The sequence below is a fragment of the Mustela lutreola genome, chromosome 9 (assembly GCF_030435805.1).
Source record: "Mustela lutreola isolate mMusLut2 chromosome 9, mMusLut2.pri, whole genome shotgun sequence".
Taxonomy (NCBI): Eukaryota; Metazoa; Chordata; class Mammalia; order Carnivora; family Mustelidae; genus Mustela; species Mustela lutreola.
The window spans coordinates 12,789,026-12,809,600 of record NC_081298.1 but is presented as its reverse complement, the minus strand read 5'-3'; the positions used below and the strand labels follow the sequence as shown (position 1 = coordinate 12,809,600).

The 20,575-nt window shown below is 51.3% G+C and overlaps 1 protein-coding gene and 1 long non-coding RNA gene across 5 annotated transcripts in view; one reads left to right on the top strand and one right to left on the bottom strand.

Annotated features, from left to right (window-relative positions):
* SULF2 (sulfatase 2) overlaps positions 1–20,575 on the bottom strand; it is a 113,006-nt gene that overhangs the window by 57,410 nt on the left and 35,021 nt on the right. For all 4 annotated transcript variants that reach the window (XM_059132920.1, XM_059132923.1, XM_059132922.1 and 1 more), the window contains one exon: positions 10,236–10,475. In XM_059132920.1, coding sequence (XP_058988903.1) covers positions 10,236–10,475 — 240 coding nt within the window. The remainder of the gene's footprint in view (positions 1–10,235; positions 10,476–20,575) is intronic.
* Positions 10,356–20,071, top strand: LOC131807505 (uncharacterized). The gene is made up of 3 exons (XR_009344514.1): positions 10,356–10,493; positions 10,815–15,588; positions 15,958–20,071. It is a non-coding gene; the product is annotated as an uncharacterized LOC131807505 (long non-coding RNA).

Sequence of the window (20,575 nt, the reverse complement as noted above, 5' to 3'; positions counted from 1 at the left end):
TCAAGGCTCAGATCACAATACATGTCAAAGAATCCATTCAAATAATGATCTGGTGGAAGACTCGGAAGCTGCGTGGAACAAAAGAACTGGGGAGCCGCTGCGCACAACAGGCCACAGAAGGTCTGTGGTTCCTTACCCTCAGACGCCAGCCGCATCCCCAACCTGGACAACCACCAGGAACACTTCCATAGATTTTGGCCCCTAGGGGGCAGTATGTTCCCTTGGGAACCACGGGTTAGAAAAAAGTTTGCTGCCCAGTGGTCTGTGGGCTGAATCCATCCCACAGGTGTGTTTGCTTTGGGTTGGCCTGGTGTTTTTATTTACTTTTTTAAAAGCAGAGCAAACAGGCCGCATTCGAAATCTGGACAATCTGACATGGAAGTCTGGGTGTCACACTTCCGACAGATGAGGAGATCTGGCACCTCTGGGCCCATCTATCATCCAATGGGCACCTCGGCCTGGGCTGTAGGGTGCTGCCCCCTTCCCCGCCTGGCCCCTCTGGGCGCTGGGGTTTGGTTTCTCTGGGGAGGAAGGGGCTCACGCAGGCACAGCAGACAGTGGACCCCTAGGTGGCCTTGGGCGGGCTGATACAGAGGGGCACCCGGTTTCCCTTTCTTTGCTGAGAGCCCTCTCCCTATGATGGCACAGATGCCATTCTGCTGGAAGTGACCTGCTGGCCACAGGTGGGGGTGTGTGGGGTGTGTGTGTGTGTGTGTGTGTGCACGCACATACGCGTGCGTGCCAGGTGCTCAGAGGAGGACCTGGCTGTGGACAGGTGGGACCTACAGGCCCCAGGCTGGAGCCCCCCCCCCCGTAGCTGCCCTGTACTCCTGAAGCCCTGACCCGTGGTCTAGCCTCAAGAAGGCCTGGAGAGGCAAAGGAACCAGTTCACGGAGCTTGGGCCTGAGCGGAAAGAGGGGAGGCGCCCACCTCACATTAAGGATTGAGGAACAGGAACCATGGAAAGTGCCTGGCACGATACAGGCTCCATAGGAACAACTTGTAATTCTAAAATAATTGTTGGCATTCTTTTCATCTTCTGAAAGCTCTGTGTGCCCCCTCCAAAATTTTGCTTCAATTATGCTCTCCGCCAAGGCTGTCCGAGAGGACTTTTTGTGACAATAGAAAACATTCTACATGTGAACCATATGCTCCGGCACGCACGTGTGCCTAGTGAGCACTCGAAGCGTGCTTAAGGTGACTAAAAAACCGAACTTTTAATTTGACTAATTTTTAATTAAAGTTAGATAGTTCCCAGTGGCCAGCAGCTACCATGTTGGGCCCAGCAGCTCCAGTGTAGACCCTTCTAGAATGTTCAAGGGAGTTGCAGCTCATGCCAGGGAGAGACTGTGAAAGGTCACATTTAGCCTGAAAACTCCCTTCAAACCCTTGGCGGTTCACAGGCAGGCTTTACGCATCCGCGCAACACAGCTTCCTGCTTCTCACTTGCATTTGACTTCCACCATTATTTTAATGCCCACTGAAGTGAGACGCTCCCTGAGTAAAATAAAAGTTAGAGACCCTGTGAACGGAACCAAAGCAAGTTCCCCACAGGCTGGGCAGCCACTCTTAGGACCACAGTGGATGGCGAAGGGAGAGGCAGCGGGTTTTTCTGAGAGACCCTGAGTATCTGCAGGTTCTTCTCATTTAACACAAGATTCTGCAGCTTTAATGGAGGTTAACGTGTCACTGAGGGGATTAAATTGGGTGGTCCGCATGAAAGAACCCCGCTGAGGTGGGTTGAATTTCCTCTCCCAAAATATACGTTCAAGTTCTAATTCCAGGTCATGTAAACGTGACTTTATTTGGAAATAGGGTCTTTCTAGATGTCGTCAAGTTAAGAAGAGGTCATACTGGATTAGGGCAGGGCCTCATGCGGTGGCTGGTGTCCTTAGAAGAAGAGGGGAATTTGGACACGGACACCCACAGGAGAAGGCCATGTGCAGAGAGAGAGAGAGCGACCCTTGGAGAGGTGGAACTGGGAGCAGTGCAGCCGCAAGGCAAGGAACACCAGAGGTTTCCAGCAGCCCCCAGAAGCTGGAGGACACAAGGACTGCAGGGGATTATAGTTGTGCTGTTTGAAGCTACCCAGTGTGGGGTCTTTGTTCCAGCGGCTACAGGAGACCCACACACCTGCTACCAGCTACTGGGCTGGGACAGAAAGACTGGGCTCAAGTGTCACCTGGGAGCAAAGAGGAATGTCCACCCGTTAGCCCGATACCTAGCTTCTGAAAAGTTGGGAAGTGCGACCACATGCTTCCTGTCTTTCCAAGTGGTCCCCTTCATTTCCAGCCCCAGGGAGCCCCTCGCCCTGATGTGTGGGCACTGGTCACATGACCCTCAAGGGTGGAGTCATAGCCAAGGCACTGGGTAACTTACTCACCTATGTTGTAACTCCACTATACACAGACTGGAAACTGAGGCACAGATGGGGAAACTGAGGCCAGAGGGGGCCAGGTCTCAGCTCATGATTACAGAGTCAGAAGCAGAACCAAGTTCTCTAGACGCCTGCACCAAGGTTTTACTTGTTTTGAAATGTCAAGATCTTGGAGAAGGGGAGTGCCCATGAAATCAGAATTGAAAGAAATTCAGCTTGAAGATGAACCCACATGGACGTGACCCACGTGTCCCCCTGGGCCAGCCTGGGCCCTGGAGGGCTGCCTGACTCCTGTCAGCATTCTCAGGGTGGGTCTACTTTGCAGGGCGGGTGAAAATGCTCTGTGGTCACACCCCCAGGCCGGAGAGAGGGGGCAGCTGGCCCAGGGAAGAACGGAGCTGTGTGTGCATGCGTGTGTGTGCTCATCTGAAGGGAGAGGAAGGGAGCGGGGGGCACAAACAGGAGAGAGGCCAAGCACAGAAAAGGCTGCCATTGTGAAGGCAGGACAGCTGCACCCGGGGCCCCCCGAGGAGGCGCCCACAGGAAGAATCCAAGTCCTTTCTTCTGTGTGTGTGCAGAAGGGCCTAGAAGAAAGGAGGAGGGGCTGAGAGTGGGGGTGGGGAGGAGAGAGGGGTATAGAAAAATGGGGGGGGGTGGCGGGGGAGCTGGCTCTGGATGGGACACGCAGACTCCTCTGTTCATCCTGCCGTGATTCCCTAAGCACCTGAGATGGGGAGCGCCCTCTTGCAGGCACGGGGATGCCGAGGGCACAGCCCAGGCCGTCCCCGATTCCATGGAGCAGATGTGTCAGAAGGGAGGCGACCAGTGGCAGAGCCCATGTTAGTGCTGGCGAGGGCCAGAGAGATGGACAGAGCAGGAGGCAGCCTAGGGAGTCCCGAAGCAGGGGACGGGGACATCCTTTAACTTGGGGGGCTGGACAATAAATACGCAGCTATATGTTACGTGGTGATGAGAGCTCTGAAGGAAAGTAAAGCAGGGTGCGGGGGTGAAGAGGGGGCAGGAACCCGCTTTCAGATGCGCTTGTCGAGGAAGGCTTCTCTGAGGAGGTGATCATTAAACAAAGATCTGGGGGAAGTCAGTGAACGGGCCATGTAGATGTGTAGGGAAAACGTTTCTAGAAAAGGAAAGAGTAAGCCAAGTCCCTTGAAGGGTTGCCAGGTGAACCACCTGAGAAGCAGGAAGGAGTAGCGTAACGGAGGGGGACAACAGGAGGTAAGGTGGTCGGGGGCGAGGGGCGAAGGGCAGATCATCAGGACCCCGAGGTGACCGTGGGGGGCTGCAGGCAGAGGAGAGACAGGACCCCTCCAGCTGCTGAGGCGTGAACAGGGCGCAGCGAGTGGGAAGGGGAGTAGCGCACAGGGAGGGGAGGGCTGTGCTGTCCCGGAGAGACGTGGTGGCAGCTCCAGGAAGGTGCACGGTGGGCTCTGGAATATCCTGGAGAGAGAGCTGGCGGGGTTTGCTGATGACTACATGTGGAGTGACAGGAGGGAAGAAAAGCAGGGATGACATGAAGGTTCTGGAATCTGGGAGCTGCCAGGGGAGATGGTGGGACATGTTCGGGGAGGTGGGGAATGCCATCAGGAGGCCATTCTGCACGCGTCAGGTTTGAAATGCCAGGCGCACGTCCAAGGGGAGATGTTAAGTAGGCGGCTGGAGGCTGGGGTTCAGGTCCAGTGTGGTGTTCAGGGCAAGAGGCTAAAGGCAGATCAAACAGAGTGGTGAAAAGAGGGAGGGGTGAGGATTCTTTCACAGAAACACAGAGAAAGTCACCTGAGCACCAGTCCTCATGTCTGTGCAGTCCTTCACACACACACATACACACACACACACACACACGCCGGCGGTGAGTCTGGTCAGGGATGCCTGAGGCCGCCTTCCTGGCCTCTTGTGCGAGAGGCAGCAAGCTCCACCGATGCCTCATGGGCCCTGCCAGGGCCGGCGTCATGGCCCGGAGCCTGTCTCCCAAGCAAGGGCGGCCGCCCAAGGTTGACGGCCAAGTGGTGGCCATCCTCGGCTGACCTTCCCCCGCAGCTTTGTGGGAGCAGAAAAGTGAAAGTGATCGGGGGGGGGGCTCAAGGCCAAATTCCTAAACAGCTCCAACCAGGGGCCCTGAGGTAGTCTGAGCTTGTGATAAGAGGCCCCCACCCCCCCACCCCTGGGGCTCCTCTGGCACATTCTAGAACACGATGAGGGAGGGGCCGAAAGCTCACCACCAGTGCCCACATCCCTACAGAAATCTGTACCAGATGGCAGAAGCTGGGTACGGAAACCACCTCAGAACTGCCAGATTCAGAGGGTCGCGGGGAACAAGAAAAGTGTGACCCCAACGAGAAGACAATGGGCACTTCTGTCTAATTCACCAGCAAGCGCCAGAAAAGGTGTCCCCCCTCCCCACCAAAGCATTGTACCAGAAATCTGGGTGTGTTTTCCTTCCTTCTCATTCCCACAGTCCTTGATTTCCGCTTTGCCGGAAATCGCCAAAGCGCTCACGGGCAATAGAGGTGCCCACATGCGTTCCCGCTGCTGATGTGTGGGACTCCCTGCTTCCCCACATCCCCTCCAAACTTTGGTGTGATGGCGCCTCTGAATATTTGCTGTGGCCACTGGTGCCTTCATTTGTGCTCTGCTGATGACCAGAGAGGTTGGGCACGTGCTGCCAATTTTAACCCGTGTGCACAATTTATTTCCACCATCCAAGCTGATCTCTCATGACATTCCTGGGAACACTGCTCTGGGGTGGGTGGTCCGACGTGCTGCCCCTTGTGAAAATTGTCACCAACACCAGGGCGAACATTGCCTAAGTGCTTACGGTGTGTCACTGTTCTAACATTTCATCCCCACAAAACTGTATCAGCTAAGCAACATTCTTATCCCTCCTCGAGGTAATCAAGACGAAGAATTTAAATAACTTGTCCAAATCCACTCAGTTAGAAAGTGGCAGCATCAGGATTTGAACCCAGGCAGAGTCCTTGCTCTCAACGACTTTGCAAAGAGCTGGAAGGAGTCTCACTGCCAGAACACTACAGAACTTTGCGCCGCGGGTGTGCAATGCGAGTGAGCACACTCAGGCAGCTGACAAGTGCTAAGAGTTGACTGAGCACCGTTTAAGGTACCTTTTGTAAAACCTGAGGGTACAATTCATCCCTTTCAGGGTGTTTAGAATTGAGATCCCAGCCCCCAGAGACAGAGGAAGCCAACATACAGAGATACCCAAGAACAGAATTTCTTCAACGTCACATCTCACACTTCGTCCTTTGTCCGTGTCTACTGCAAGCACGGAGTAGCAGAAAGTAAGATGTTTGCCAAAGGAAAACGCGGATCTTGTAAAAGATGCCAGGCTTGGGGAAATTAATTAAAGGGATGCTGAAGGAGAGCTCGAGGCACATGCAAATCCATTGACAAACACTATTCTGCTCTGTGAGGTAACTAAAGAGGCCGCTGGAAAGGATGAGGAGGTAGTAAGTACTACACGGCGGGGGTGGGGGGAGATTCAGGAGTCAGAGGAGTCAGAGAGGCCCTTGGGGAGATGGAGCAAATCCCGAATGCTTCTGCCAAAATGACCTGTTACGGTTTTGCTGTGTGAACTGCACGTTCAGTAAAAGACATCACATTGTGCCGTCGCTTCAATGTGTTGGACAAGTCACACCCCACCTCTAACTGTCCCTTCACCAACCCATTAGGTTAAAGAATGAACCCATTAGTCACCATCGCAACATAACATTTGTTGCCATGAGATACGACATCAAATAAGGTTATTTTCAAAATTTTGTAGTTTCCTTTTTTTTTCTCCCCAAGATAAAAGGCCCAACTAAATGCACTAAAAGCACTATTTACATGAAATGCTGGTCCACCGTTGGTCCACTTAAGGAATGTTTTTCTGGTTCCAGTCTTATATATTTCAGGATGATCTCTTGTACTCAAGAGGGGGTCACACACACAAGTGGCTGTGAACCATTACTAGAGTTTGATAATCTTCCCTCAATATCTGTTGTCTTCTCCTACAGAAAGGAATTTCTAGCTGGAAAAATGGTCATCCAGAACGGAGACTCCATTCTTAGGTTCCTCTGCCGTGACTCATTTCTCATCAATGAAGTACAAGGAGAAATGGAAAGCGGCTGAATCTCTCATCAATTGGAACACCTAAATATATAAAGCATATACTAACAGACCTAAAGGGAGAGACAGACAATAATACAATGATAGCAGGGGACTTTAATACCCCACTTTCATCAACAGATAGATCATCTAGGCAGATGGCCTTAAATGACATGGTAAACCAGATGGACTTAACATTTACAGAACATTCCATCCCCAAGCAACAGAACGCACATTCTTCCCAAGTGCATGTGGAATATTCTCTAGGACAGATCATATGTAGGACCACAAAACAAGTCTTAATACATTTAAGAAAACCGAAATCATATCAAGCATATTTTCCAACCACAATGTATGAAACTAGAAATCAATCACAAGAAGAAAACTGGAAAATTCACAAATATGGGGGAGAGTCGACAACATGCTATTGAATAAGCACTGGGCCAAACAAGAAATCTAGAGATATTAAAAAAAAAATACCCTGAGACAAATGAAAATGGAAAGGATATATCCCAAAGCATACAGGATGCAGCAAAAGCAGTTCTAAGAGGGAAGTTCATAGAGATAAACGCCTGCATCAAGAGACAAGAAAAATCTCAAATACACTACCTAACTTTACACCTCAAGGAAAAGAAGAACAAAGCCAGAAGTTAGTAGAAGGGAGAAAATAACAAAGATTATAATGAAAATAAATGAAATAGAGACTAAAACAATAGAAAAGATCAAAGAGGGGTGCCTGGATGGCTCAGTTGGTTGGACGACTGCCTTCAGCTCAAGTCATGATCCTGGAGTCCCGGGACCGAGTCCCACATCAGGCTCCCAGCTCCATGGGGAGTCTGCTTCTCCCTCTGACCTTCTCCTCGCTCATGCTCTCTCTCACTGTCTCTCTCTCAAATAAATAATATAAATAAAATCTTAAAAAAAAAAGGAAAGATCAAAGAAGCTAAGAGCTGGTTCTTTGAAAAGAACTGCCAAATTGACAAATCTTTAGCTAACTTACCTAGAAAAATAGGGAGGACTCAAAAAAAAAAAAAAAAAAAAAAACAAACAAAAAAAACCAAAAAAACCAAAAACCCAGAAATGAGAGGTGTTACAAAGAAACTAAAACAAATCCTTTGTTACAAACAAAGGATCATGAGGCTACTATGAGGAATTATGTATCCACAAATTGGACAGCATGGAAGAAATGGATAAATTCCTAGAAACATACAACTACCAAGACTGAATCAGGAGCAACTAGGAAACAAATAGACCATTTACTAGTAAGGAGACTGAACCAGTAATCTAAAACCTCTCAAAAAACAAAAGTCCAGGACCAGAGGGCTTCACTGGTACAAACATTTACAGAAGAATTAAGGGTGCCTGGGTGGCTCAGTTGGTTAAGCATCTGCCTTTGGCTTGGGTTTGATCTCAGGGCCTTGGAATCGAGTCCTGCATCGGGCTCCTTGATCATTAGGGAGTCTGCTTCTCCCTCTCCCTCTGCCTGCCACTCCCCCCGACCGTGCTCTCTCTCTTAAATAAATAAATGAGGGGTGCCTGGGTGGCTCAGTGAGTTAAGCCTCTGCCTTCGGCTCAGGTCGTGATCCCAGAGTCCTGGGATCGAGCCCTGCATTGGGCTCTCTGCTCGGCAGGGAGCCTGCTTCCTCCTCTCTCTCTGCTCACCTCTTTGCCTACTTGTGGTCTCTGTCTGTCAAATAAATAAATATTTAAAAAAATAAATAAAATAGTAAAAAAAAAAAAAAAAAAAGAATATCCACCCTTCTCAAGTTCCTACAAAAAAGAGGAGAAAACACTGTTAGACTCATTCTATGAGGCCAGCGTTACCCTGATACCATAACCAGACAAGGAAACCACAAGAAAAGGAGATTATAGGCCAATATCCCGGATGAATAGAGATGAAAAAACCCTTGACAACATATGAGCAAACTGAAGTCAACAATACAGGAAGAGGATTACACCCCAGGGTCAGGTGGGACTGACTCATGGATGTAAGAATGGGTTTACATCTGCGAGTTAGTCTATGTGATGCACCACGTGAGCACAGTGAAGGTTCAAAACCATACGATCCTCTCAATAGACACAGAAAAAATATTGGCAAAATCCAACATCTGTTTATGATAAAACCTCTCAACAAAGTGGTTACAGAGGGAATGTACCTCAACGTAACAGAGGCCCTATGAGACAAACCCACAGCTGACATCACACTCAGCAGCAAAAACCCCCTGAAATCCTGTCCTCCAACATCAGACCTAAAGTTTTCTACATAGATCTTGTAATCAGATGTTCTAAAGGTGGAGTATGAGCTACGCTCTGCCTTCAGACAGAAGGCAATGTTCTTTTTCTTTTAAAAAAAGAAATTGAGTTTGGCAACTTTTATTATTATTTTTTTAATATCAGCAGATTTCAGCTAAAAATTCAGGTTACAAATATTTGAAGGTTGGTTACCTGCGAGCACATATGGCCATAATTACCTGGACCTGAGAGGCAGATGCCCCTTCCAGCAGGAGCCCTCTGGTCTGCTGTGGGACCACTATCTTGGTTCTTTTATTTACCTGCAGGTTCCTACAACCACCTGGGGGGGAGGGTGCCCGTGGTTAACTCTGACACCTGTGGCTTTCTGCAGAGACCCAGGAACCAAGAGGCTTATGTGTATAGGATAGAGGCCTTCCTAGTTCTCTCCGGAGCAGCCACTGTCTGGGTGACTGTTGCAGGAGAATCGATCTGCAAGGAGACACACCTTCCTCTTGCTCCCCACCCCCAATGTGCACCACCAGCCACATGCGTATCGGAGGGAAAGCCCCCCCACCCCCCGCCCCAGCAACCCCCAGCTTGGAAGGCTGCTTCATTTCTGAACTGAGTTGAGGGAGGCATCCATCCTTCCCTCCTGTCACTCCCATCACACAAGCCTCTTGTCCCTTGGATACAACTTTCCTGGGGTAGCAATATCTCAGGCACAATGTCTGATTTCACGATTGCCTTGGTTCCTTACCCAAGGTGTGGAGAATTCACTTCTTAATAATTCAATCGAATTGAGTTTGGAAGATTTTGCAGTGGGGCTGGAGAGAAGGGTTTTCATTATGTCTTTGCCCCAGGCCTGGCAGGTGAGCCTTGGGAACCGATCAAGGCACCTCCCTCAAGATAGACAGGAAACCCCACTTGCTCTGTCTGTATCCACACCCCCCCAAACGCCAGCATAGCATCCAGCAGTACTGACCACCGGAGAGATGGGAGCCTACTGGGTAGTGTAGACAGCACATGTAGACAAACCATCCCTGTCAACCTGGGCCAGTGTGCGGGGTGGCCATACAGTCCCACATATGCTCCTCTCCATTTTCCACACCCATTTTCATCCCCACCCCAATGTTCTTCTGGAACCTTCTTCCATACTGACAGTCCGAAGTCAACAAATCAGTCCCCAACATAACCCACGGTGAACGCAAATCATGCATGAGTACTTCTAGCCTCTCTCTGTATTATATTTCATATTTTAAATGGACTCATAAAAAAATTCAAATTCCTTTGGAAAAATCAGTTTTTCCCTACTATAGGCAAATCGTTTTGTACTTTTTAAATGCAAAATGCACAACTTTTAAGTTAAAATGAAGTTGTCCGTGGGCTACCCCAAATCATCTAAAATCCCGGCAGGATCGGGACCCCAAACTGGCGCGCGGTCAAGGCCCTCGGCACCACTTCCACTGCTCCCTGCCCGCCGGCCCGCCCATGGCCTCCAGCCTCCCCTTACCTGTCCGGTAGCCCGTGCTGTTGAGGTACACGGCGAAGGTGCGGCTCTCGTGCTGCGTCTGCCAGGAGGGCGAGGAGCAGTTCTCATTGTTGGTGTAAGTGTTGTGGTTGTGGACGTACTTGCCGGTGAGGATGGAGGAGCGCGAGGGGCAGCACATGGGCGTGGTCACGAAGGCGTTGACGAAGTGCGCCCCGCCCTGCCCCATGATGCGCCGCGTCTTGTTCATCACCTGCATGGACCCTGCAAACAGGAGCCAAGGTGAGGTGCGGCCGGCCAGCTCCTAACTAGTGCCCCCGCGGGGCCACAAGGCATGAGTGGTTCTCAACAGGGTTGAGATGGTTCTCCCATTCCTGGGGAAGGGGGTACATTTTGGAAATTTCTGAGGACAGATGGGGGCAGGCGCCACGGTCACGTGTGGGCTGGGGCCAGCAAGGGACCTCTGGGCGAGAAATGTCCTGGGTCTGCAGCCACACTGGGTGGCCACGGGGAGCGGGTGAACAGCTGTTTGTCAAGGATCCAAGCCTAAAATGGAACTTTGTTTTACGTAGAAACAGAACATATATTTTTTTTTTTTTGCAGGCTATTAATGTGCAATGCATTCCTTTTTTTATTTTTTGGAAAGCAACCACTATGTAAACCCAGGGAAGATTATACTTTGTTTTGTTTGGAACTTTCCCAAGAACTGTTCACTTTTACTGAAATCCGGTCATGCCAGCCTGCTGGGCTCACCACCTCCCTGCACACTCCTCAGCCAAGTGCTCTGCTCCTTTGTCCACATGGTCCTACTTTGGAATCCACTTTCCCCTCTCTCCCCAGATTCGACCCACCAGCCAAGGCACACCTCTTCTAGTGCTCACTCTGGCTTTTGATTCCCTTGAGCCCTTATTATGCACACAGCCTGTGTTATTGGGACTTAATTATACACCACCAGGTAGTGTGGCTTCATTCATGCCTTTTCTTGCTTCTCAATGAAGCCGCAGCAACGAAAGGCACTTAGGAAGGAAAGGAAACTACCGTGTTCTAGAAGCCGTACTGTGCACAGGTGTCTTCATGGTCACCGCCCTGCTGAGGGCCCCATGAGGGCAAAGGCTATGTGCCTTGCTCAGTGCTCAATCCTCAATGCCCCCATGGTGTGTGGTACACAGCAGGCACTCAATAAATGTTTGCAGAGTAGATGAGTAATACTACGGCTGGTATCTGAATATTTAGCAGGTTTAGGGAAATAGTCAATGGAAGTCATTTTCTTCTTCCTTTTTGTGGCCACCTTCAGGCGCTTTCCTTTTCCTTAAAGTTCTCAGGGTCTGTTGTGGCTTGAGGGGTACAAACACTTCCCCTCCCCGACATGTCCACATCATAACCCTCAGAACCTGGGAACGTGATCTTACTTGGAAAAAGGGTCTTTGCAGATATAGTTAAGGATCTAGGGGTGATCTTGTTCTGGATTACCTGGGTGGGCCCTAAATCCAGTGACAGGTGTTTTGTAAGAGAGAACGGAGCAGACACACAGACACGGAGGGGATGGTCACATGAGGACCGTGACGGGGTCTACAGGCATCTGAAGTTTCTGCGGGATAGCTGCCGATCCCAGTCACCAACAGCCCCTCAGAGACTCAAGGACAACTAATCAGACCCACCTCAGCCCTCTGTTCCTACCGGGAAGAATGAAAAGGAGATTTATATGGCTCTTTTAATCCCATCTTTCTGCCAAATAGGGATGGAAATAGAGTTAAGAGTTTCCCTGAGGCAAACATAGATCATATCTCCTCACTGTTTAAAATTACTGGATAGCTTCCCATGGCACTCGGAAGAAAAACTGAATTCCTTTCCATGGCCCAAGACTCTTCTAGACTTGCCCCTGCTGCCAACCCACCTCCTGTGTTCCTTTGAGCTCATCTCTCCCCTCCTCTTTGCTCACCTGGCTACACTGGCCTCCTGAGGGTTTCTCAAATGCTCCAATCTCATCCTTGCCCCAGGACCTTTGCACTTGCTGTTGCTTCTGTGTGGGGCTCTTCTGGAGACTTGGCCTTGCTGGCTTGTTCTGTTATTGAGAACTCAGCCCGAGGTCACCTCCTCAGTGAAGCCCGGCTGGCCTCCCCATCTGAAGGAGCCCCCACTGTTTACTCCCTATGTCACCAGCCGTATATATTTCTTCTTGACATTTATCACCTTCTGAAATGGTTTCCTTTATTGGGTCATTTGTTTGTGGTCTACTTTCCCTGGACTGAGGGTTCTGGGTGACTCAGGGCGCTCTCCACTCCCCCGCCAATTCCCCCCTGGGGGAATATATAATCGGTGCTCTATAAAAACTCACCGGGAGATGGAAGGACACACAGCAAAGCCTGCCCTTTCCAGCCCAGCACTTGACGTGGTTTTAAAAGGGACACCCTCCCAGAACCAGGTGTGCTCCCTGAGCCTCTGGGCCAAGGCTCCCAGCGGTGGGTGGAGGAAAGCAAGGCTGCAAGCAGAGAACTGGCTCTTGGGTTACGAACTGAACAGGAGTCATCAGGCCTCGGGACTGTGTGAGCGTCTTTTCTCAAGGTCACACGCCCTCCCAAGAAGCCCCAGGGGACACAGCTGTAACTGGAGGCAATTACAGGGTTTCTACCAGGTGTGACACTTCCCTCTGGAGGGGATGGATGAGGGGGGCTTTCCGAGGCCTGCCTGACCATCTGGTGCTCACACGTTGGAGCCTGCAGAGGGAGCAGGCCACCGCCTCAGGGTCAGGCAGAACCGTGGGATGCCCCCCTCCCAGGCCTGGTGCCCTGCCTGGGGAAGGGGCAGGAATCCAGACAGGCCTTCTGCTTGCCCATCCGTTCTCCCTACATGGAATTTTTACTGCCAACTGAGATAGCAAGGTCATGCCCCTTGGCCCCCAGCTTGCACACTGGCTACATTCTGACCTCATGGCCTTTGCCTGAGCTGTGCCCTCTGCCTGCAGGGCTCCCTCCAGCCTCCCTCAGGTGATGGAGCAAACATCAAATATCTGAGGGGACTTCCCGAGCCCGGAATGGATGCCGCTGCTCTTGCTTCTGGCACTCACCGTGGCCCCTCCCCTTATACTTTTCCCCACAGCACCTCTTGCCCTCGGACCTCACTTCTAGCTCCCCTGTTTGCACACTGCCCGTTGCCCCTCCTGGTCCAGCCACATGGCAGCAGGGATCTGGGCTGGCTCTATTTACCGTTATGTTCCCAAACCTAGCACAGTGCCTGGCACACAGCAGGTGCTCAGTAAATATCTGCTAAATTCAGAAACATAGGACCTTCTTCTTTGGGCTTCTATGGACCTTGAGAGCCCCAGCTGGTTTGTATTCATAGAGATGTGCCTTTTGTGCGGTGGATCTGAAAAAAATCTGACTTGAAATAGCATCCGAGAGATCCCGTGTTCTCCAGTTTGCCACACTCCCCACCATGCCCTGCAGTCTACACCCATTCCACCCATTCGTATTACCAGCCAGGTCCCTGAAGGCCTTGGAGCTTGGCAACCTCCTAATATAATTTAGCTGATGAGACAGGTCCAAACTTTTCCTGGGGCAGAGGGCAGTGTTCCACGCCAATAATAATCATCATAATTATTGAGAGCAGTGAGTCTGGCTGGCTGCATGCTTGTGGTATGCACCACGCTGGGCATGTGTCAAGCATCATTTTACTTAATCCCCCAACAGCCCTTTTGAGGACAGGGAATTAAGTGACCGGTCAGAGCTACAGAGCTTGGGAAGTAGGATATGCAGACTCAAACCCAAGCCTGACTGACAGGAACAGTAGGTGCTGGGTATCATGTTGCAGAAATGTACGGTCTCAGAAATGTTCCAGAAATGTATGGTTCACACCACACTTGAGGTAGTGATAATTCACCCAGGGAATGCACAGGGCTCCCTATGCACTTGGTCAATCCTTGGTTTCAGGGAGGCTCAGAAGGGTCCTGGGCTGGATGTTGGGTCCCCTCGTCGTCCCAGAGGTGGCTTTAGCTGGCACGTCAGCTGTGGGAGCAGCACAGAACCACTTCGCCAAATATTGGGGATGCCAGTGGTGGGAAAGCGACTCCCTTTACTACCGATGAGCTCCAGGAGAAAATGTCAGCCGGTGCCATCGTGTCCTTCATACCCACACAACTCCTGTTTCCACCGGGAGGGAGCCAGACACCTGCTCAGAGCTCTCAGCCGGCAACATCATTGGCTTATGCTGAGTCACGTGGTTTAGTGTCCTCTACTTAGGGTAAGTGATCCTGCCTTCTCTCAGTTAGGGTAGTGGACTCTCGTTCTTTAAAACAGAACAATCACGGCTGATTAAAAGAGGTCAATCCTAGTACAAACAGCACATAGGTGAGAAAATTCTGGAAAGGGGAAGGCCTGGCTGGCGTGTGGCACACACGGGCTTTGTAGAACCTAGTGCGGCCCCCGCGGTGAGGTTATGGGACCATGTTGCGGACACCTTTAGAGCCACACACCCTCAACTGAGCTCCTGCGGTCACCGGCCCCCTCCTGCCTCCTCGGCTTCCCTCCAGTGACTTAGATAATAATCTTGCTATGCCTTGCTTCCACCTTTCCGGTCCCACATCCAAATGAGCAGCAAGGCCTGTTGCTCCTCCTCCAAAGTATATCCATCCTGCAGTCTGGTTGCCTCTTCCCGGGGCACCTGGTTATCCTCTCTCCTCCGAGCTAGGTCAACTGCTTTGCTTCCTGACCGGACGGACCCTGACCATTTCTTCTGCAAGGAGCAGGCAGAGTGCCTTCTCTCCTAAGCAGCCTCTGTGGCTCCCACTCAGCAGAGAACAGAGTCCCTGGGGTCACCCACAGGTCCTGCTGGATCCAGACCCCTTCCCTGCCCACTCGCTGCAGCCACAGGGCCCTTGTCTCTGCCCTTGGACTTGCCAGGCCTGCTTCCACCTCCAAGCCTTTGCCTCTCTGTTCCTTTTGCTTGGAATGCCCTTCCTGCAGCATCCCGATGGCCTGTGCCCTCACGCCCTTCTCGTCTCTGCTCCCAGCCCCTGACAGTTCAGACTCCTTCTGTAAGTTTCTGACATCTCCATATTTACATATTTATCCCGCTTGTCGACTGCCCGCAGCCTGGTGTCAGTGCGGGAGGGCTGGGACAACCCACGGTGCCTCCCAGCCCTGAGGCCCAGGGCGGTGCCTGGCACAGGGCAGGTGCTCGGTAAATACTCATAGGAATGCATCTAGGGCATCCCAGGCAGAACCAACGTTTTGCATGCTCCTGACACACTAGGAGGAGAAAGGATGGAGCGGCTGGTAATGAGAACTCAACCTTTCTGCGTCTCCGGGGACTGCAGGAAGGACAAAGCTGGCTCCCCACGCAGCCTGCCAGACCCTTCTGGAAAGCAGGAGGCCGCCACCTGGTGAGTAATTCACCTGCAGTCTGCCGCCCCGAACGTCACGCTGGCAAAACGCAAACGGCCAGCGGAACGGTTTCTTTTTCTTTTTCTTTTTTTTTTTTAAAAAGATTTTATTTATTTATTTGACACACAGAGAGAGAGATCACAAGTAGGCAGAGAGGCAGGCAGAGAGAGAGGAAGGGAAGCAGGCTCCCTGCTGAGCAGAGAGCCTGATGCAGGGTTTGATCCCAGGACCCCGAGATCATGACCTGAGCCAAAGGCAGAGGCTTTAACCCACTGAGCCACCCAGGTGCTCCCTCCCTTGCGTATTTTTAACAGGCTCAGAACCAGGGTCTCAAAGCACTTCCGTCTCTCTCCTCCTCATCTCCCTAGGAGGTGAGCTGATGGGCCGCTCTCGCCACCCCCTGCACTCACCCCTGCCCCAAGCAGCCGGCTGCAGGAGAGCTGTGTCAGTCCGCTGCTGCTCGAGTACGACTTACCAAAGCCCCAAAAGGACGGTGGCTCCCGTGCAGAAACAGCACGAGAAGCGAAGCGTCCCCGTGGGACAGTAACCTGCTGTATTAAAACGGCCACAGCGACAAGGCTCTACAAATCCACATGTGGAACACCCAACCACAGGATCTGATCTGCTCGCCCTGCCCAGCTCTGATGTGGACGGACAGATGGCTCTGATGGGAGGGGAGAACCCGGAGGATGTGGCCACACAGACAGAAAGGCCAGTTTTTATTATTTTAAGTGATGCCAGCGGCCAACCCAAACCTGCATTGTCCAACATAAACCTGGGGACATGCAAACAAAACCAGGCCGGCTTCCTTCCATGATCGAACCCTCCAGCCTTGCCTTGCCGGGCCAGGGCTCAGGTCCCCCGACAGGTCTCTGCGCCTCTCAAGGTCCCACCCCCACCGACTATGTGGCATAACCCCCCCTCCCCGTGACACTCCCCTGCCCACCCCTTTCTGATCACTTTTTGGGGCCTCCTCAGCACTCGGACTGTGCTATTTTCATTATCTGATATCTTTTCTTAAAGTGACTTTAAACAGTACACCTTAGTCTCAGCCCAAGTAACTATGTGAACTTCGGTGCCTGATACACTGATTTTTTTTTTTTTTTGGATGAACGTCAAAGTAAGTTTGTAAGCAGTTAAATCGAGGTTTGCTGAGCTATCGCATGAGATACCTGTGCCTTACCTGTCGTAGAAAGTCATTTCAGGAAACACTGAACGAACATGTTCTTCTAAAGGTCTGGGTCAGTGCAACCACTACCTCGAGGGAACAAGCAGGTGCTGGGGAATTTCAAGATTCGAACCATGACCCAATTTTTGCCACCCACAGGGCTTAGGCGTTTCCCAGCCACTTTCTGGCCTGGGGGCCCCTGCCAGCCGGGAGCAGATGCCCCCCACACCCCTCTGTGACAGACTCCGGAGGCCCCCCAAGTGGGCGGCATGGGAGTCACTGATCATGATGGATAACTAAGGAAATGATACCTTCTGACATTTGTTTTCTTAAAGGTATAGGTAAATAATTAGAGTCTGTGACGTCATCCCTCCTTGGGAAAGCCTGGCAGGGAAACGGGATACAGGGAAGAAAGACAGCCCTTCAGTAAACCCAGAATCTTGACTTAAATCAGCATTTCCTGTCTCTCACCTGAACTACTGGTGGCCAGAGGGCTTCTTTGAAAGGTGAAGCCATAGCACGTGTTCCTCTGCTCAGTCTTTTCCACCAATGGACCATCTTGCACTGAATAAAAGCCAAAGCTCCCCCTTTGGCCCAGGAGACCCCATGTGACTTGGATACTGATTCTCCCCAGCTACAACTTGTACCTCTGTCCCCCACTCTCCCTCTCTTCTGGTCGTGCTGACCTCACTGCTACTAGAATACACCAAGGCACCAAACATGCTCCTGCCTCAGGGCCTTTGCACTTGCTGCTCTTGCAGCCTAGATGCCCCCCCTCCCCCCCGCCCAGCACCGGGTGTCATCCAGGTCTTTGCTAATACTGCCTCCTAGGGAGGTTTTCCCTGTGCTGTGCTGAATCCATCCTCCTTCCTGGTCCTTGAGAAAATGTTCTTAGCCGATTTAGAAACTGTAGATAATGGTTGCCTCTGAGATGAGCACTGTGAATGGTGGATGGGGAAGCTTTGCTTTGAATTACTTGAGTATTTTAACGTGAGACTGTGTCAGTCATGTAATCTGAAATACCCTGGAGGTGTGGGAGGGAGAAGAGAACTGACTGGAAACAGGCTACTCTATGAATACTCCAGGATATGCGTTGCATTCCCACCTGTGCCTTTCATTTGGAGAAAAAATAATCTAGCCTGGAATGTTCTAGAAGAGGTCTTTTGGCAAGGACCCCTCATATCTGTAGAGACCACAGTAACTCTGAATACTAAACAAGAGGCCACAGTCAGAAGGCCAGAGGCATGACCTGTCCACAGAAATGCTTGGTTACACTTTTTTCAGTGTATCAAGAATGCTATAGCTTTTTAAATGAGCTTTGTGGGCTCTTGGCATTTTTGTTTTCATGGGTCTCTTCCCCTGTGAAAAATTTAAAAAATTTCTACTCATCCCAACTCTTTTCAGGTTCACAGACCCAATTCCAATGTGGGGTGTTGTATGCCTCCCTCCACCCCCAAGGCCACAGATCAGTGGTTCCAATGACCTCCTCCTTAGGTTCTTTAGTTTGCTAGAGTGGCTCACAGTCCCGGCTGTGTTCTCTCTCCTACTCTCTGGGTTGAAAATGAGGAGCTGAAGGGCCACATGGCATGGGGACCGGCGAAGGGTGAAGGGGACATGACCTGTGTCCTCTCCAGGCACCATCCTTCTCTGAATGATTCTTTTGTCACCTGTTTAGCTCTGTATGTTAAACAGGTTTCACCGCTGAATGTGTTTGTGGGTGTAACGCACACATGTGTGCTTCTGTTCTGGATGGAACACGGGGCCCTCCCTTGTCTGTACACTCTGGCTATCAAAGAGCCCACAAAACAAAGTGTGAGCTGTCTGATGAAACCACCGACTTTCTCTGGGCCTTCATTTCCCATCTGTAAAAATACAGCACATGAATAGCTTTAGGTAGAAGATTTCTTTTGACTGTGAAATTCAAGGACAATTCTAGACTACTCTCTGTCACCTTATGCAGTATGCTGGGAAGGGCTCTAGAGGTACCTGGCCCGAGTTCGAATCCAGACTTTGCCACATCCTATGAACCCCATACCTTGTGCAAATGACTCAACTCTCATATACTTCAGTGTCCTTGTCTGCCTCTTCCCCATGGGATGTTCCAAAATTTAACCAAGGAAAATACCTTTACTGCAGTACGAGGCATACCAAAAGCATTTAATACATGCTAGCTGTTACAAATTTTAGTTATCATAGCTCCCAAGTCCTGGGTAACACAGTTCACAGAGTGCCTCTGGACAGAATCTGGCCTGTGTGTTCGACTTAGTTGGGCTTAAAAGGTGTTTGAAAAATTAATTGAGAACTTTTTTTTTTTTTTTTTTTTAAATAGGGAGATTTCATATCAATCCAGCTGTCTGGCTTTGCTTGAAAAAGACAGAGATCTGGCCTTGGTGGGTCCAAAGGTGAGTGGACCGGAGTAGCAAGGGCCCAGTTTAGAAGGTCCACTCTGCTTCTTCCTGCTCCCCACTCTCCACATTTACTGGACCTGCCGGGCCCTTGGAGGCCCTGAGTTTACAACCTGTACTGCTTCTACTTCAGCTGAAGGGACCAGCTAAGTAAACCTCCAAAGTAACACTTACTGTGACCCAGAGCCCCACAAGAGAACAGGCTTTAAGAGGAGGAGGAGAGCTGTGGGTCTGCCTCTAGGCTAGAACAGAACCTTGACCTAGACTGGCAGGTCGGGGGAGGGGGAAGGGCCATTCACTCAGGCCACAGGTGGCAAAGCACCTGTGTCCCGTGCTGTCCTCCTGCCACTGGTGACTGCTGGCCAGGCTGGAATTCCTGTGGCCGTCCTCATAGGGTCCTCGAGTGTCCCTGGAATGCCCGCAATGTACCGGATCAGCTTGTGAGTGGCCTGCCCCTCGCGGACTGTTTAACAACCGCGGGAGGCCGGGCCCCCTCCGTCCCCCTGCCCGGAACAGCTCTGTGCCCAGCAGGGTGGGGGAGGGGCTGGGGGTGAGCATCAGAAACAGAGGCCACACCTGGACAGAGGGACTCCATTGTCTCCCGGAATCTGATGCCCCTCCTCGCACCAGAATGGGCTCACTGCTGTCAGTTGGTGACTACCATGCCTCCAGCTCGACCCAGAAGAAACACAACGGATGCCGGGGACCCTCTGCTCGGACCACTCGTCCTCACAGTGGGGCAAAGGGGGAGCCGCTCCTGAGGCAGGGATGTCACCAAATACAAGCAAATGCTGTTGCTGGTTTCAGCTCCAAGAAGCCGAGGCTCGAAATCGGTGCGTCAACCCGGTATCAAGGAAGCAGGTGTCGGAAAGGCGTGTTGGCATTTCATTAATAAACACTGGACTGTCAGAGAGATCCTCAAGTTAATTTTTCCTCCTCTGCCTCCTGCTAGCTCTGGCCATGAAGCTTCTGGGAGCAAATTGTGCTACAGCACTTCTGAATGGAAGGGAAGTGGCCCAGAGGCCCTGGGAAAGGGCAGGCTGTGGGAATCATCAATGGCGCTCGGCAGTCACCGGTCACTGCCTCTCTGAGGAGCTCCACCCACATCCTGCTCCTTGCCAGAGGCTGTGTCTTCGATGAGGCAAGGCCTCCAGGGGAGTTCTGCCAACCTGTCCTCATGGGCTACATAGGGCCAGTCACCTAGCCACTGGCCTGGTGGCGATGAGTACAAAGCAGGGGGATGTCTGACCGGAGCCTGAAAACCTGTTCCTCCTCCTCCCCATGTCCCTTTCCCTGTAAACACCACTGCCATCTGCCATCCGCTCAGCTGAAACTCCGAGTGATTCTCGATTCTCCTTCCCTCCCCCTTGCAATCCAGCCACAAGCCCTGCCTGCTGACCTTCCAAACAGAAC